The 16,692-nt window shown below is 51.8% G+C and overlaps 1 protein-coding gene across 3 annotated transcripts in view; it reads left to right on the top strand.

The window, feature by feature from the left end:
- The window catches only part of SULT4A1 (sulfotransferase family 4A member 1), a 31,956-nt gene extending 16,707 nt beyond the window's left edge, over positions 1-15,249 (top strand). The window contains exons 3-8 of one of the 3 annotated variants that reach the window (XR_013179345.1): positions 417-497; positions 1,150-1,276; positions 6,119-6,213; positions 11,626-11,764; positions 13,164-13,297; positions 14,659-15,249. Coding sequence is in view for 2 of the 3 variants with exons in the window: in XM_077169120.1 (XP_077025235.1) it covers positions 417-497; positions 1,150-1,276; positions 6,119-6,213; positions 11,626-11,764; positions 14,659-14,771 (555 nt within the window). In the remaining variant the exon portion in view is untranslated. Of the gene's footprint in view, positions 1-416; positions 498-1,149; positions 1,277-6,118; positions 6,214-11,625; positions 11,765-13,163; positions 13,489-14,658 lie in introns of those variants that run through there. The other 2 variants (XM_077169120.1, XM_077169119.1) reach the window with 2 other exon arrangements.
- The last annotated feature ends 1,443 nt before the right edge of the window (positions 15,250-16,692 follow it).

Genomic DNA, 16,692 nt, shown 5'->3' with positions numbered 1-16,692 from the left:
TGGCGGCCCAGCAGGCACTCCTCCACAGCTCATGGCCATGTTCCCTCTGCTGCCCCTCGAGGCCTGAGCTGGGGCCCCATCCTGGCTGGGCCTCCTGTGGCCACTCCACGCTAGAACAGGGGTGCCCCGTCCTTTGAGCAGACTCCTGTGGCCGTAGCAGGTTGATTCCTCCAGGCATGGGTGCCTGAGGGCGCAAGCTGCACCTCTCAGTCCACCCTTAGGGCCCAGCCTGGCCCGCCAGCAGTGTTCCTCAAGTGTTTATTCAGCCGAGAAGGTTGTCACTGAAGCCCTGGGTGCTGGCTTTGTCTGAGAACGTCTCTACCTGGCCCCAGATTCCTGTTTTGAGACTTTACCCCCAGGGCCCCTGAACTGAGGCTGTTCCCTGAAGCCCTCTCTCGCGCCCGCCCCTGCCGCAGGAGCTGACGTCCCCCCGCCTCATCAAGAGCCACCTCCCCTACCGCTTCCTGCCTTCAGATCTTCACAACGGCGAGTCCAAGGTAAGCGTGCCCACCTGTCCCTGGCCGCTTTCCTAACGAGGGGAAGCCAAGGCGGGAGTCCGAGTCCAGCCCACAGGTCCCTGGTCAGTTACACATTTTCAGGGCTTCTGCTCCCAGAGGGCCTGAATAGTGGACGTTCCTTTCCAGAGTTCGTCTTGGATCGTTTACCCCAGCAGTGACCTGTGTCTCTGGTTTTGGTTTCCCCTCCTATTGGCACATGGTGACCAGCTGGGCCCAGCATGTGCCACATGAAGGCTGATGACACATGGCAGCTGTCGGAGTGTCTGGCTGGTCTCTATTTCCGCCGCTTTATGCTGGGGAGGCCTGTGCACCTCATCCCTGGTGTCACAGGGCTGTTGTCTTTCTGTCTCCCATTGACTTAAAGGTAGTCAGAGAGGACAGGAGTATAAGAAAAAGGTCAAGTAATTATCCTAGCAAGTACTGTCAAGTGGTCAGAACATCTCTGCTGGAACAGAATGTAAAAGCAGAAAAGCATCTGGCAGCAGTGAACGTGGGTGTGAGCTTAATGTTGGAAATGGGGTCAACCTATGACCTACAAGAGGGTGGGCTGTCTGTCTGTCCTGTGAGCCTGCTTGGGCAGGAAGGGGAGAGGCAGTCATCCTCTAATGGGCCTTCCCACCCCCCTCCTCAGGTCATCTACATGGCTCGAAACCCCAAGGACCTGGTGGTGTCCTATTACCAGTTCCACCGCTCCCTGCGGACCATGAGCTACCGAGGCACCTTCCAGGAGTTCTGCCGGAGATTTATGAATGACAAGTGTAAGTGTTCTCACCTCTGCAGGACAACAGTTAATTGATGCCTCCTGTGTGCTAGGTGCTTTGCCTCTTGCCTCCAATTCTGCAGTAGCCTTGCAAGTTTGCCCACATTTCCCACTCTTTAGGTGAAGCTGCTGAGGCTAAGAGGAGTGGCACAGCTTGTCAAGGTCCTAGAGCCAGAGCATGGCAGGGCAGGTCTCACTGCAGGGGCCAGCACTATTTCCAGATGACTCGGTTTCTGAGACATTCCTCTGGGTTTCTGAGACATTCCCCAGTTAAAGACATTCCTCCTTCCTGCCCAGTTTCTGAACAAGGGAGAGTGAACACTGAAACTGGGGTCCCCAATTCCTGTCCTCAGCTAAGGGCCAGAGCAGAGCTGTCAGAGCAGGTGCTCCTTTGAGTACACATCAGGACCACGCAGGGCAGCCTTGGCCCCAGCCTCAGGCTGGTGTGGTAGGGCAGTGGAATGAGTGTCAGGTGCTCCCCTCTCACCTCCCCTTCCCCAGGGGAAGAGGAGTTGGGGTAGAGAGAGGCTTGGGTACCCCCATGGCACTGCTCCCCTCTTGTAGGAAGGGAAATGTGAGGACCTTAAGAGGAATCATCTGCTCTCTTTCCCATCATCTCCTCCAGGCTGGGGCACCTGTCCCCACGGGGACAGTATGGGGACAGTGTCAGCAGCTTGTCTACTTCTGTTCCCTCCTTCCCAAGGTGCTTCCCTCTTTGGGTAGCCTTCTAGGGCTGCAAGTGCATAGTTTAGCGTTTGTATCCAGTGAGTTTTTTTGTTTGTTTGTTCTTTTACGTGAGTAGGCACTGGGAATTGAACCCAGGTCTCCGGCATGGCAGGCGAGAACTCTGCTGCTAAGCCACCATGGCCCTTCTGCACCCAGACAAGTTTTGAAGTGGCTGTAACCATAATTGAGTCTTTACCAAGACTATGCCATACCCAAGTCTGGAAACAGTTCCTATTCTATTTTCTAACTCCTGTTGCACAGCTTTCACCCCCACTATTCAGTGTGGCTCATCAGGGGTCCTGTAGGGAGATTACTTGACATGATTAGGATAAAACGCATAAAGGAAACCAAGGCATGAAATGCCCATACAGAGCTGCCCCATATTTAGCTGGAATTCAGGTGCCCCGAACTGATGCAGCCAACCAGCCTAGGCCTGGTTGACAGCTGACCCCCGTAGTGTACTGTAGCACATGTAGAACTCAGCCACCTCTAGTGTAAAAGCCTACAAGTCTAAAAGGCCTGGAACATTCCTGTCCCTCTGGTGAACACTGGCTTCAGCGACAGGCTGTGCCCTCAGGCCCCTGATTCTGCTGACGACGCTCTGTCCAGGCTCTCCCCTGATCTGCCCACCATCTGGCTCCCACCCTCTCCTGGGCTGCCATCTGGAGCAAGCCCCTTCCTTGAGTCCCAGCACATGCCCCTGCTCTACGGAAGTAGCCTCTTGCATGAGGACGGCCTCCACCAACAGCAGTGACCGCCAAGTAACCGTCAGCCTCTGTGCCTCTTGCTCGGGCCAGAGTTAGAAGTTACCCATTCAAGTGTTCAGTACTACAGTGCCCTGCCCACCTCTGATGTTCAAGGACACAGACACTTGCCTTGGCCCCACCAAGGCCTCTCGACAGGCACATCTGCTTCCCCGCCTTCTGCACTTGTCTCTTTCCTCAGGTGTCCAGCTGGTGCACAAAATACAGAGGTCTTTGAAGGTCTTTTTCTTCTCTGCCTGAGGTTCTGAAGAAGTTTGAAAATCTGATGCAGATGGAGCACTGAAATGTTGCCATTCACCAACAGAGTGAGGTAGAGCCACAGCAGAGTGCCAGGGCCCAGAACAGCTGCCACCAGAGCCCGGCATTGGACCCAGGGCCCAGCCCACAGAGAAACATCACAGCCTGGAGGAAACACAAGCGCTATGGGCACCCTCCCTCCAAGAGAAGGGAGGAGATGTGGATTCTTCTCTTTGGTCTTTGATGGTTATTAACCTTTTGGCGACTTGGGCAAGTCCTTCCTTCCTCGGGCGTCAGCGGTTACTTTATAGAGAGAAGGTTGGCTGAGACAGCATGATAGGCTGCCCTGTGTGTACATGGCTCTTCCTCCACGTGTTCAGGAAAGTTCAGGGGACGTGCCAGGTGGGTGGGACGGCACCGACACCCAGAAGGATCCAGGAGGCCTCGAGGCAGGGCCTGGCAGGAGGACTACCCACCACCACCCATACGTCCTTGCCTGGTCTCGACTACCCACCACCACCCATACGTCCTTGCCTGGTCTCGACAGAACGCTTTGACAACCCTGCCTCATCTCACAGATGAAGATACCAAGGCTCCAAGAGCTCAAGACCTTGGGCCTGAAAACCAAGGCCTTCTGACTAAATTCCATGCTCTTCTGCTCATTTCTGCTCAGTCACCAACACCACTTCCTCGCCTTCCAGAGCCCTTTTCATTGTTCATAAAATGCAGGGTCTGGGGCCAGACAGTCTGTGGAGCCCCTTGGGCTCTGATCTTGTGCTCCCTGAGGCTGCCCCTTGGCATAGCTGAGCCCAGGCCTTGCTGTGCCTCCATCTGCTGGCGAGATGGCAGGCTTAAGTGGGCACACACTGGCCGCAGTCACCTGGCTCCCCAGTTGTCCCAGCCTCGGTCACACATTTAAATTTACGAGGTTACCAGCAGCTCGTGGGGCTCGTCCCCTGCATAAGGCATGACCCCTGTAGATGGGAGCACGAACCCCTTGGCATGTCTGGGCCTCTGTGTTTCTCGCGGTGCAGGTAGGAAGGCCCCTTAACCCGGTATCTTGCTGTGGTGATGCCATCGCGGAGCCTCCGCAGTGCTGCCTGAGTGGTGGAGGGACTGGAGACAGGAAGGAGCGCCTCTCCCCATGGCCCCTGGACTGAGGACTGCACCCACGTGACCTCAGCGTGTGGCCCCACAGCTCTAAAGTGTGATGATCGTTTTACTGAAGTTGCCAAAACACAGTATACCAGAAATGGCTTGGCTTTTACAGCATGGATTTTTTAGCTTACAGTTTACATTTCTGAGGTCGTGATAATGTCCATCATCAAGACAGTTCTTTCTCGCTGAGGGTCGGCTGCCACGATCCTCAGCTCCTCTGTCACTTGGCCAGGCTCATAGCGGATCTGCTGGTCTCTCCCTCTCTCCCGGGTTTCGTTGCTTCCAGCTTCCAGCCTTTCCATCTGTGGCTTTCTTTCTCAGCTTCTGTGTCTTTTCTCTCTCAACTTCTCCTTGTTCCTCTGAATTTCATCTCTTATAAAGGACTCCAATAAGAGGATTAAACCCACCTGGGGCAGGCCTCACCTGCGATACCTGAATCAGAAGGTCCATCCACACTCAGCCCACACCCATAGGATAGCCTTAAGAAGATGATCTTTTCTGGGCTCCACAACAGCTTGAAACTGCCACATTGGTCCGTCTGTCACCCCTGCAGATACAAGGCTCTGGAAGGTTAACTGGCATGCCCCAAGCCACACAACTAGTAAAGGATGGGAGAGGCTGATAGTTTCCTCCTAGAGCTCTTGTTCTTCACCACCCCACTATCCTGCCCTCTCCCAAACTTCCCCTAACCCCCTCTGGCGGCTCTCCCATTTCTTATGCCTTTGAGGCCCAGACTCCTTGGCTTGGCACCTGCAGCCCACTGTGCCGTGCCCTGCTCTCTCCTGCCCCATTGCCTGCATCTGGCCTGTCCCCTCCCTGACTGGTGCCTTTGTACCTTCTGTTTCCCCAGCTGCCTCTTTCCTTCTTTTGAGGCCTGCCTGACTCTTACCCTTGGAGATTGTGCCAAGGAGTTCTCTCCCTGCGTAGGATGGACCCCTGCATCCCACAGTGCCTGCCTCCATCTGGGGTGGCCTGTTGACCAGACCAGCACATGGCCTGCCAGGCCATGGACTTCACAAGTTCTAGACTATCAAGTCTGTATCCACAGAACTGGTGTATGCTAACAGGACAGATGGATGGACTCCTGGGTGGCCCCTCGTGCCCCAGCTGGGCTTCTGCTTCTCACTGCTCCACACACATTGCTGCCGTTAAGCTGAGGCCTTCTCACTGCTGTTTAAAATGTAGGCCCCTCGGAAGACCTGTGTCCTGGGAGGAGGTGGGTGGGCAATGCTCGGTGGCTTTTACAGAGAACTTGGCAGGGCAGGCTGGGTATGCTCATGAGTACCCACCTGTGTGTAGCCCCTTCCCCAAACCCAAGGTCAGTAAGGCCATGGAGGAAAAGCAGGGGCTGGGGCCTCAGCTGCCTCCCCCCAGATGTTTCATTGTAACTCTGGTCTTCCCTGGGACTGGCCGGGCCCCCACTCTGGGTGTTAGAGTCCCTCTCCCCAACCCCATCCCTGCCAACATAATGGGTGGTCTTCACCCCAGGAGCTCTTCCAGGTGATGCTGGGTACACAGATTAGACAAAAGGTATCATTGAAACCCCTGCCAGGTAACCCCACCCACAGATTAGCAAAGGTCCTACCCCCAAAGTCTAGGTCTTCACGGCATCCAGGAGGTGGGGGTACTGGGTACGCCCCAGGTTTTATTCCCAGTGTTCAGATCTTCGTGGCATCCAGGAGGTGGGGGCGGGGGGTTGGTGAGTAGGGCTTCTGGCGGGAGAGGCTTGCTCAGAATGCAGGGGGTGAGGGGCTCCTGGTCTGGCTGCTCTGGGGGTCTGCAGGACCAGCTGAGAGCTTATTCTTTCCTTTCTTGAGTTAAGGAGGGTCTCATCAGATCTTCTAGGCAGTAAGAGGGGAGCTCTCTTGGAGGTAGGAATAAGCTGCTCCGCCCAACCCCCCTACCCTGGTCTTATCCCACAGCTGTGACTTACTCTCTCCCCACTGTCTCCACAGTAGGATACGGCTCCTGGTTTGAGCACGTGCAGGAATTCTGGGAACACCGCATGGATTCAAACGTGCTTTTCCTCAAGTATGAAGACATGCACCGGGTGAGTTGCTGCAGGAAGTGGCTGTCCATGGGGCCAGTAGCCCTCGTCTCAGTGGTGCACGCAGGGGTGTGTGGTGCCCATTTGCCCCACCAAGACTGCAAGTGTGGGGTAACATGGGGTACCCTGCACATCTACTCCAAGACCCTCATCTTAGGTTGAGATTGGAATGCAGAGAAGTTCCCTGAAGCCCCTAGCCTGTCCCAAAGCCCCACTGGGCTGGTCCCTAGAAGTTCCCTGCTGTCCCTAGCCTGTGCTTACCCACATGGACCCCTCCTCCCTCCCCCAGCCCCATTCCCAAGGGCAGTTTCTGGGCTGCATCTTCTGTGTGCTTTAGAAAGGCCCCATCCACTCATGTTCCTGCTTTTACAGTATAAGCAGAGGTACAGCCAGACCCAGCACTGCCACCCTTGCTCTCTGGAGAGAACCCCTTGTGGGGGCAGCTTGCCGAGATGGTAGAGCCCCGATTGAGCCCTTGGACAGTTTGCCATATACCAACTGAGTCGGACATTTCTGGGTGCTCAGCATAGTACATGGCAAAGGTGGATAAGCTAGTTCTAGAATGTCCACCTGCTGTGTGCCCAGCACTGCCAGGCAGAGGTGATGTGGAAATGAAGTAGCCCTTGCCTCTGCCTTCGGGTCACATTATCTAGACATGTGGGAGCATGTGACTCATAAGCACTGCCCTGGCCTCCAGGAGGCCCAGACATGCTTTGCATGCTGTGGTAGTTAGGTTCAGGTGTCAACTTGGCCAGGTAATATGCCTATTCTGTTACTGTGGACTGGAGTCATTAGCATGTGAAACTCATCTATGGCTGATTACATCTGCAGTCAGATAACGGGAGTGCCTTCTGCAATGAGTGTTGTTAATTTGATTAGCTGGAGGTTTAAAAGAAAGAGGTCAGAAGAGAGCTCAGCACATCACAGCCCAAGCAGCTCAGCATACCTCATCTCAGCACTTGCAGCTCAGCCCAGGCCTTTGGAGATGCAGAAAGAAATCACCCCAGGGAAAGTTGTTGGAACCCAGAGGCCTGGAGAGAAGGCCAGCAGAGATCACCCTGTGCCGTCCCATGTGACAGAACCTTAGATGAAAGCTAGCTGCCTTTCCTCTGAAGAGCTATAAGTTTTTAACTAAATAAATCCCCTTTTTTTAAAAGCTAATCTATCTCTGGTGTGTTGCATTCTGGCAGCTGTGGTGGACAAAGACACATGTGGGTGGTGCAGTAAACTCTCAGGACAGTCTTGCCCTCCTGGGTCTGTACCATCAGTAGAGAAACACATTCATATTTCTCCTTTTTTTAAAAAACAAAAAGAGCCTTTCTCTTAACCCTCTTCTCTCAACACCTTCTATCTCTTCTTGGCTTCAGTTGACCATGAAACTTCTCAAAGAGTTGACTTCCCTTCCTACCTCCACCAGTATTTAAGCTGGGATGTAATTGCCATACCATAAAACACAGCCTTTAAAATGTGCAGTTCAGGGCACCATTGCCACTGACTCATTCGAGAACATTGTCGCTGCTGCACTCTCGTTCCCTTTTGGACCTACTCTGGTCAGGCTTGCCCCACTAACCCCCAACCAGCCATGTCAGGGACACTGGCGACCTCCACCCTGCTCAGCCCAGCAGTGCTCAGTCCCTCACCCACCCACCAGCATGGTGGACAGGCCAATCTGCCTCTCTTCCTGAGCCGCCTCACTTCCCCAGCTCTTCTGTTCTCTCCCCTCCATGCCTTCTGATGGGTTCGCTCCAGCCTCTGTCCTCGGGCTGCCTCTCAGCTCTTGGTGATCTCATCCATTTTTCTGCTTTAAATGCATCACTATCAAGTGTCCAGACCAGATGTGTGGCCACTCCAGAAGTTACTTCCAACAACAGCCCGGTTCCTGGGCCTCCTTGTATGTCTGGTAGATTCTGCGGACTTACAGCATCCAAACTGAACCCCAGAGCTTTCCCCTCATCTGTTCTGCAGCTTCTCCTGGCTGTTGGTTTATGTCAAGTAACACCATCCTCTGTGCCACCTGGGCAAAAGAACCCTTGAATTATTGTCAATACCTCTCTTTCTTTCACATCCTCTGTCCATTTTCTAAATTCTGTTGGTTCTACCTTCAATATCTGACCTTTCTCTGCAATTCAGCCCATCTCTCCCGGTCCAAGTCAGCATCTACTCTGGCCTGGATTATTACAAATTAACTGGCTTTCCTGCTTCTTCTCTGGACTCTTTGCTCTTTCAACTCATTACGGCAGCTGCATGGATCCTGCTATAACAGAGCAAGCCTCTCCTCAGCTCCCACCATGGCCTTGGCAAATGTCAGAACCTGTGTAGCAGTCCACTTCTCAGATTGTCTGACTCGACGCTGACTTCTGGCTGTCCCTTGAACATGTCCAGCAAGCTTGTTTCCAGGTTTTTTGTTTGCTGAGCACCTGTCTAGGGGCCCCGCTGAGCTCTGCCCCTGGCTGGTGTCGAGCAGGGCTCAGGGCTGCAGGACCACGACCTCAGCTGGGGGGCATGGCAGTCTGTGGCACCAGCACAGCCCAGGTGTGCAGGTGGGTGCCCATTCCCAGGTGTTTGTCTGCAAACACTTAGTCCTCATTTGTTGCCTTAGTTCCTGGGCTCCTTCACATACCCATGGGGTGCTGAGTGCTGGGTCCCAGGGATTCGGTGGTAATTAGGACAGACTGTCTCCTGGCTTCAGACTGTCCAGCATGCAGGAAGCAGCCTCTGCATGATCCCAGCCACCAGGTGCTTTTCTGTAGGTGATCTGGTTTAATCTATACAGTGACTGTTGGAAGGACAGAAGGCAGACAGAGTGAGGTCCCGAAAGCACCTGTGGCTCCATGGCTGGGACGTGGCAGAGCTGACACCCAGGCAGCTCTAGGGACTCCTGAGTAGGGCTCTCCAGCATGCCCACACTGCCTCCTCCCTGCCTCCTGTCTCACGTGTCTTGTTGAGGGCTCCTGACATAGAGACCGAGGATGGCCTGGTGGGGCAGAAAGGGTGGCCGCAGCTCTGCTGCTCACCTGGGTGAAGCCATGCCCCTCAGTCGCAGGTGGTGTTGGGTCCTACCTGGGCTCTGGTCTTGGGTTACTCAGCCTGAAGTGGTGAACCTTAAAGCCTGCTTTGTGGGACCGATGGCACCCACCATCACAGGCTGGCTAAGAGGATTGTGTGAGGGATCGCGAACCTCATGGTCGTAGCTCTGGGCCTGGCAGTCAGCAGACCCTTTGTAATGCCAGCTCCTTCTGGTGGTTGTGGGTTTTTTTTTTCTTTCTTGAGGTAGAACTTGAAGTGCACAGAACTTAAGTGCACAGCTTGATAATCCTTTACACACATACACCTGTAACCAACACCCAGCTCGAGATCTAGAACATTCTAGCACCTTCCCAGTTAACAGCCTCATTACCCAGAGGTGACCGCTGATATGACCCCTGTGACCACAGATTAGTTTTGCCTGATTTTGAACATCACGGAAATGGGATCGTGCAGTGTGGTGATTTGTGTCTTTTGCTTAGTTATTGGGTCCGTGAGAATTTTCATGTTGCAGGTAGCAGGTTTGTTCTCTTTCACTTCTGCATGGCATGCAGTTATGTGACTGTTGCGCAGCCTGCTCAGCCCTTCTGCAGTTGCTGGTGTTTGGGCTGTTTCCTCTGGCGTGGTTGTGAGTAAAGCTGCAGGACACACTACAGAGCATCCAGGCACAAACATCCGTGTTTTATTTTCATAGTCCATGTAAATTCTGTGTGCTATGCCCTTGTGCATCCAGGTGTGGTTTAACACTGGAATAACGTTTCAGGTTTTTCATCAGTGGGTAAAACTGAGCCCTAGGAAACAGGTGGTGTGTCCCAGTCATGGCCTGCACACTAGCCCTGGGCAACCAAGCTGTCACTGCTGAGTTACAGATTGCATGATGATAAACAGCTGACATGCGTGTCCTGTGACCCAGAAAATTCACTCTTGGGGATGTGCCCCATAAAAGAGATGCTGTGGCCTCAGCCCCAGAGGAGGGGCTATGCTGAGTTAGCCGACCAGCTGAAGGGGACAGTGCTGGGCTTGAACCCAGCCCCAGGCTCTGGTAACAATCACTGCCCTGGCCACAGCCCCCAAAGGCAGTGGCCAGGCTCCTGGAGACATCTGGGTGGGATGCAGCTCAGAGCAGGCAGGCCAGCTGCCCAGGGCCACAGGTCCAGGAGCTGAGATGGCACAAGTCTGCGAATTCCAGAGCTCGGCTCTCTCCCCACAAGCCGTCCCCTTATTAGTGGCCGATGCAGGACCGCAGCACCCTCCCTTGGGCTGGGTGGTGCACCAGGGGTGGGTGGTACGGATCGGGGCCATCCATCGCTCTAGCATTTCTGTGTTTCTAGGTGGCTACATCCCCCGCCTGTGGCTTCCCTGCTGAAGGCCATGTTTCTTTAATTGCTCTTTTTTTAAAAAAATAGAAATACTCAATGACAGGCAAGTGAAGGCAGGCTCTTTTTATTCATTTGCTCGTTCTGCCAACCCTTGCCACTCTCCAGACTAGGTAATGCCTGTGCAGGGTGTGAGCCAAGCATGCCTTCCCTGTAAGAGCGCTTGGTCTGGTGGGAGACAGCTGGGAAGCTTCACAGGCCACGGCGGAGCTGGCCCTTAACCCAGCTTCCACAGAGCATTTTTTTTAAGGTTTGGAAAATGCTGCATTAAAGTAATTAAGCAGGTTTCTTTATCTTTGGGCTCCTTCATAAACCTTCAAGAGAGGAAGTGCTCAAGCATTCCCCTAAGGCGCATTACTGAGACACCACCCACCTCTGAGAATGCCGTTGGCAGGTCATGGTTCCTGGCTGACCATGAGGGTCCCCTGACTGAGAAATCAGGGGCGCCTCAGTCTTTGCCATGGGAGGGGGTGGGGAGCCCCTTCTCCCCAGACTGCTGTGCTGGGCCAGTCGTGCTCCTGCTGGGGGTGTGGGGCAGTGCAGGGGTGTCCACCTAGGGCCTTCTGCCCAGGGTCCAAGAATACCTGGCTCTTGCCTCAGGTCAAGCCTGTGCCTTGGGGTCTGCCTGAGGGGCCTCTGTCTCCTGAGTGCCCCTCTAGATGCCAGCTGACAGGACAGGAGGGAGGGAGAGAAGAGAGTAAGGCTGATTTCGCTCCTGAAAAAGTCCTGAAGTAAATTTTTATTTCTTGGGGCTATTTTAAAATTACCTCAGCCCCGTCCAGCCCTCATGTCTGCTCTGGGATTCTGAGAGACCTCTTGTGAATTGCAGCTCTGCCCCTTAAGAGCCAAGTACCCATGGGCAAGGTCCTCACCTCTCAATTCCATTTCCAGACAAGGTTCACGAATAACCTTGTTTCAGGATTAAGCAAGAATGTACATAAACAGTGTCCTGTGTGTGTCCAGTTCAGGGGGCACCACCTCATGGGGCTCCCGTGCTCCCTGCCCTGTCTTTCAGGACCTGGCAACGATGGTGGAGCAGCTGGCCAGATTCCTGGGAGTGTCCTGCGACAAGGCCCAGCTGGAGGCCATGGTCGAACATTGCCACCAGCTCGTGGACCAGTGCTGCAACGCCGAGGCCCTGCCAGTGGGCCGGGGTACGTGCCTCCCCCACCTGCCTCCTGCCTCTGCTCCATTTCTTCTCCCTCCACCTGCTCAGCTGCTCCTCCCACCCCACCCCACCCCCATCATCAAGCTCCCTGCCTTCATTCATCCCCTGGAACTTTATATCAGTACTTAACTGTCCCAAGTCTCATTTCCCACAAGCCCCTGCAGGGTCCATCCCTATTAAGGTTCAGTGCACCCTGAGCAGCCGGTGCCCATCCAGGTGGCATGTGCATCATAGCCAAGCAGTGTTGTACTCAAACAAATGATTGCCAGGGATATTTCAAGCTCTGTGGGAGGCTAGTTGCTTTTGTGCAAGGGTCTTCCCAGATGGCCTGCAGTCAGATACCCTCAGGTGACCTGAAGGGGGTAGAGGTTATCCAGAGAGGGGTTTGGCCAAGACTTCGGATTTCTGACCCATTAACTGGCTATGGGAGAGTTCAACATAGTAGGTGCAAAGAAAGCTACCTGCCTTCCTTTGACCAGCAGACAGTAACAGAGCATCTGGTAGGTGCTGGTAGCACAGGCTGGGGATAACCTACCAGAGGGAGACGAGTGTATTAAGCAGAACGTCCAGGGCCCCAGCTGGTGCCAGGCAGGTTTTTCAGGTGGAGCTGGGGTGTAACCCAGGATGGGGGGTCATCCCCAGATTGGCTGTCATCGCTCCCCCTGTCCTTTAAGCCTGGTGGTAGCTGCTTGACTGGAGAGCTCAGGAACATTCTGGGCATTAAAAGCCCCCAGATCCCAGGATGGCAGCTGTGGCTATCCACACTGCCCTCTTGGGAAGCAGGAAAATGCAGCATCTGGTGAAATAGACTGAAACAGCGCCCAGCTGTTTGGTTTGGAACTTCTTCAGGGATTGATTGGGAGGGGTGGGGTGGGGGCGAGAGCAGACTTGCTTGGCCAGTGACACATCACCTCTGAAATACAGAGGGGAGTTCCTGGGGCTGGGCAGGAGATCTGGGCTCTGCTCTCAGCTTTGCTGTTACCTGGAAGTGGCTCTGGTCCCATCTTTGAAGCTCTTTTCCCTTCATCTGAGAAAGGGGCTGATGATGCCTCCTGACGTCAAGTGGAAAGTGCCCATAATGGCAGAATGGTCCACTCTTTCAGGAAGAAGTTCATGGAAAACAAAATACCTTGTGATTTATTTCCTGGCTGCATCTTCACAGATATTTATTATTTAAAATTTATTTGCTCTTTTTTGAGTTTTGCTTTCCCTGTGTTTTGTTAACCTTATGTGTGACCTTCCCCAAAATATCCCTTTTGGTTCATTTTTGTGTTGAAGAAGTGTCGAGAACATACTGTGTGCCCATATGTTCCTTCCCATGTGTTTACTTTACCGTTTACCTTGGTTTTGCTTCATTTCAGTTCTTTGATTTTGTTTTCTTTTAGCACATTGCCTCTTTGCTCGGAAGATCTCCTTGAGTTGGTGAGAATGCAGGGATTTGAGTAGCCAGCCACATTACTTAAATTTGATTCATATCACATCATAAATTGCACTGTCTTGATTCCAAATCCTAAACCAGGTGGGTGACTCCTTTGATGAGCTCTCAGCTGCTTTGGCTGAGGAAAATAATAATGGAAAACTATATTTATAGTGTGGTTGGTTTAGAAGCTTCTAATTTTGTCTCTTGGGTATCATTAGAGGGTAGTAGGAACAATTTTTTTTGGTTTTCTTCTCTCCTAGAAAAGAGATGCATTACCAAAGAAAATAATCCTTGCCACATTGAATGTCTTAGCTCAGCATTTGCAGGGGTGTATTTTCATACCTGAAGTCCTGCAGGACGGGGTGACTGTTAATAACAGAGCTAATGAAGGATATTTGCTGGGGACAGGCAGAGCAGTGTCAGAGCTCAGAGCTCCAAAGATGTGGGCAGTGAAAAGAATATTGAATGCACATTTCAGTCCCCTAAGGTAGCCGTTGAGAAGCATAGCGACAGCTCTTCCGGCCTTGCATTCACAGCACCAGTAAATGGGCACAGTCAAAGCCATCATTGGAATCTGACCAGACTACCTTAAGCTTTTGTAGTTAGCAAGGAAGGTGGGCTCAGCAGCTTTTTTCGTCATTTTTAGCGTTTTTTCTTTCTTCTAAGGCTTTGTAAATAAATGGGCAGTTGGCTGTAGGTCCAGCGCCCTCTACCTCTGACCACACCATGCTGAGCTGCAGTGGTGGCTGGGGTTGGACATGGTGCCGTGGCCTGGTTCAGTGCCAGGCAACAGATCCTGCCATGATGCACATTTTGCCTATAGTCTTGAAAACTCTATATGTTGCGAGTATTTTATTCATTTAAATAATTCCTGTCCAAGGTTTGCTTGTGTTCTTGAAATCTCCACCCTTGACCCAGCCATGGTAGCTTCCTACTTGCCATAGTTTTGTGTGATTTTTTTTTTCTTTTTCAAATTCTTAAGAATCAAATGAAGTCTTGGGGGAGCTGTTGAGCTGCCAGTGAATAGGGGTATCGCAGAACACTTAAAATCCCAGTGATGCCCAGAGCAGTACATTCATTCCCTGGGATAGTTATTAGCCACCTGCTGTGTGCCAGGGGTGTTCTTGGTGCTGGGGACTCAACAGAGAACAAGAAGTAAAGTCCCCCGTTTTGGGCCTCAGGCTGGGCTTTGTGTGCTGGGGTCACCAAGGAAAGAATGATTCAGAAAGGGGTTGTTGGTTCACGGACAGACTCCAAGGAAGGCTGGTTCAATCCTTGTCCTGCCACATCAACAGTTTCAAAAATGTTATGGGACCCGCTGGTCTGTAGTTCAGGTGGCCTGTCCTGCACCCATAGGCAGGGGCTGTGAAATAGACCACAGACCCATTTCCATTGCCCTTGGTGCCACAGCTGGCCCAACAACCGGTGGATGCAACACATTCTGCTCTTGTCTGTTTCAGGACGAGTCGGGCTGTGGAAGGACATCTTCACTGTCTCCATGAATGAGAAGTTCGATTTAGTCTATAAGCAGAAGATGGGAAAGTGCGACCTCACGTTTGACTTTCATTTATAGTAACCGAAACACAGACTTGCATGCTCACCCGGACCCCCCACTAGCTACAGTCCCGTATACATTCATTTATTACTTGCTGGAAAAACTCTGGAAGTAGTGTGTAAAACAGTGGTGATGGCATTGGGGAAACAGCGGAGAAATTGGAGGATTATGATTATTTTCAATCCAAAGCAGCTGTCTCACCTTTAGATTTTGAAGTCTCTCCATGTGCGATTGCATACATTGTAAAAAACTGCAGCTACAATGGACTGTATCATAAGTATAAAGTATGTAACATATGCAACTAGAATGTATACCTTTTACAACCCCGTATTAGTTATGGTATTTTATAGAACTTTTCACTGGAAATCTAAATAAATGTCAGTAGTAAACCAAATAAACATTCATTTCCAAGGCGAGTCAGGAGTGAGCTACAACCGAATGGTAGAAGGATCTCAGGGTTAATTGTATTTATTTTTGTAGTTTTATTATCTAAGGCACAGCCATTCAGTTCTCACTTGGTTCTGAAATAATGGTGAGAACAAAGAATGAGTTGGATATGGGGAGTGGGGCGGGGAAGGAATTTATTTATTCTGGTGGGGTTCAGTTCTTTGGAACCTTCCTGAAATAAAGCAGAAACTGTTCACTAGGGTAGTTTCAGAAAGGATGCAAGAGACTTCCAGTGGGGTGGCTCTAAAGGCCTGCTTCAGAGAAACTTAGAGGAACATTCTAGGAGGGAAGTCTGCTACGAGAGTCCAGCAGATGGGAGTATAAGGCAATCAGTACTATTTGAAAGCAGTGACTGAAGGGTCAGCTAAGAAGAGACTGAACGGGGCTCAGAATTTGAGTTTAATTCCATAGTCTTTATTTTTGTTCCTTGAAGCAGTAACCTACTTATGCCGGCAAGCAGATGCTTAACAGTACATTTCTAAAGATCCTGAGTCTTTTTCTATCATTCCATTTATTCAGTCCATCCCTGAGGCTCTCAGCTGTGGGGAACTGTTTTGCAAGTAATGCCCTATTTCACTGGATCATGGTTGGCAGTTCTGCCTTTGTCTCTGCCTGCCTCAGACCTCAGCATGTCTGGGGGAGTAAAGGTGGTATTGTGATTACCCCATCACCTGATTCATTTTCTGGCCCCAGTTTGGCAGGAGGAGCCACGGAGAGATGGCCCAGTAGGAGCAGAGCTGGTGGGTGTGGTTTGTGTATGTGTTGCTGCCTCTGTGTTATTTATATGGCTAGGAAGTATTCCAGGTGGCAGTGAGAAGGGTGGCTTCTATGTAAAGGGTCTCAGTTCTGGTGGCTTCCTTTGAAACAGGTGCAGACAAGAGCTTGAGTTTTATTTTGTAAAGGAGATGCTGTGACACAGCAGGGGGACATGGCATTGCATGGTGGGCTTGACAGCACTTTTTCTTGTATATCTGTGAGTGACACTGCTTTCTGTGAAATTTCATTTCTATTTTTCTATTTTTAGTACTGTATGGATATTATTAAGCACTACACATCATACTTCTGTGCTTGCTTGCTTCTTTAATAAAGACACGTTCCATGCATTCTGTTGAGCGTGTGCGCTGGTGGTTGGAGAAGGGGGACCCTCGGTGGCTCCCTCGGCACTCCAGGACTTCACAACTGGGAACCCCATCAATGCCTCTTCCCTCAGCCTGACTGCAGAGGAAACAGGCCCCTATCAGGTTTCAAGAAGGCAGAATTTTGATATTTCACCTAAATTCAGACCTCCTGGAGCTTGAGTTCCCCTCCCATTTCCCCATTCATCTTTGATCTCTTTTAGAAACAGAAATGGAAGGAAGGGTGGGGGCAAAAGAAGAGAAAAGTGTGGGAGATACTTTGTGTTCTCGTGTATCCAGATGTCCTGGGCCTTCAGAGTCATTTCCTCAGCCTTGGAAGATCCCCTTGCGATGCTGAGAATGGTGATGTGCTAGAC

Source organism: Tamandua tetradactyla, chromosome 7, assembly GCF_023851605.1.
Source record: "Tamandua tetradactyla isolate mTamTet1 chromosome 7, mTamTet1.pri, whole genome shotgun sequence".
Classification (NCBI taxonomy): domain Eukaryota; kingdom Metazoa; phylum Chordata; class Mammalia; order Pilosa; family Myrmecophagidae; genus Tamandua; species Tamandua tetradactyla.
The sequence above is the reverse complement of the archived record's forward strand: the minus strand, read 5'-3'. Positions and strand labels throughout refer to the sequence as shown.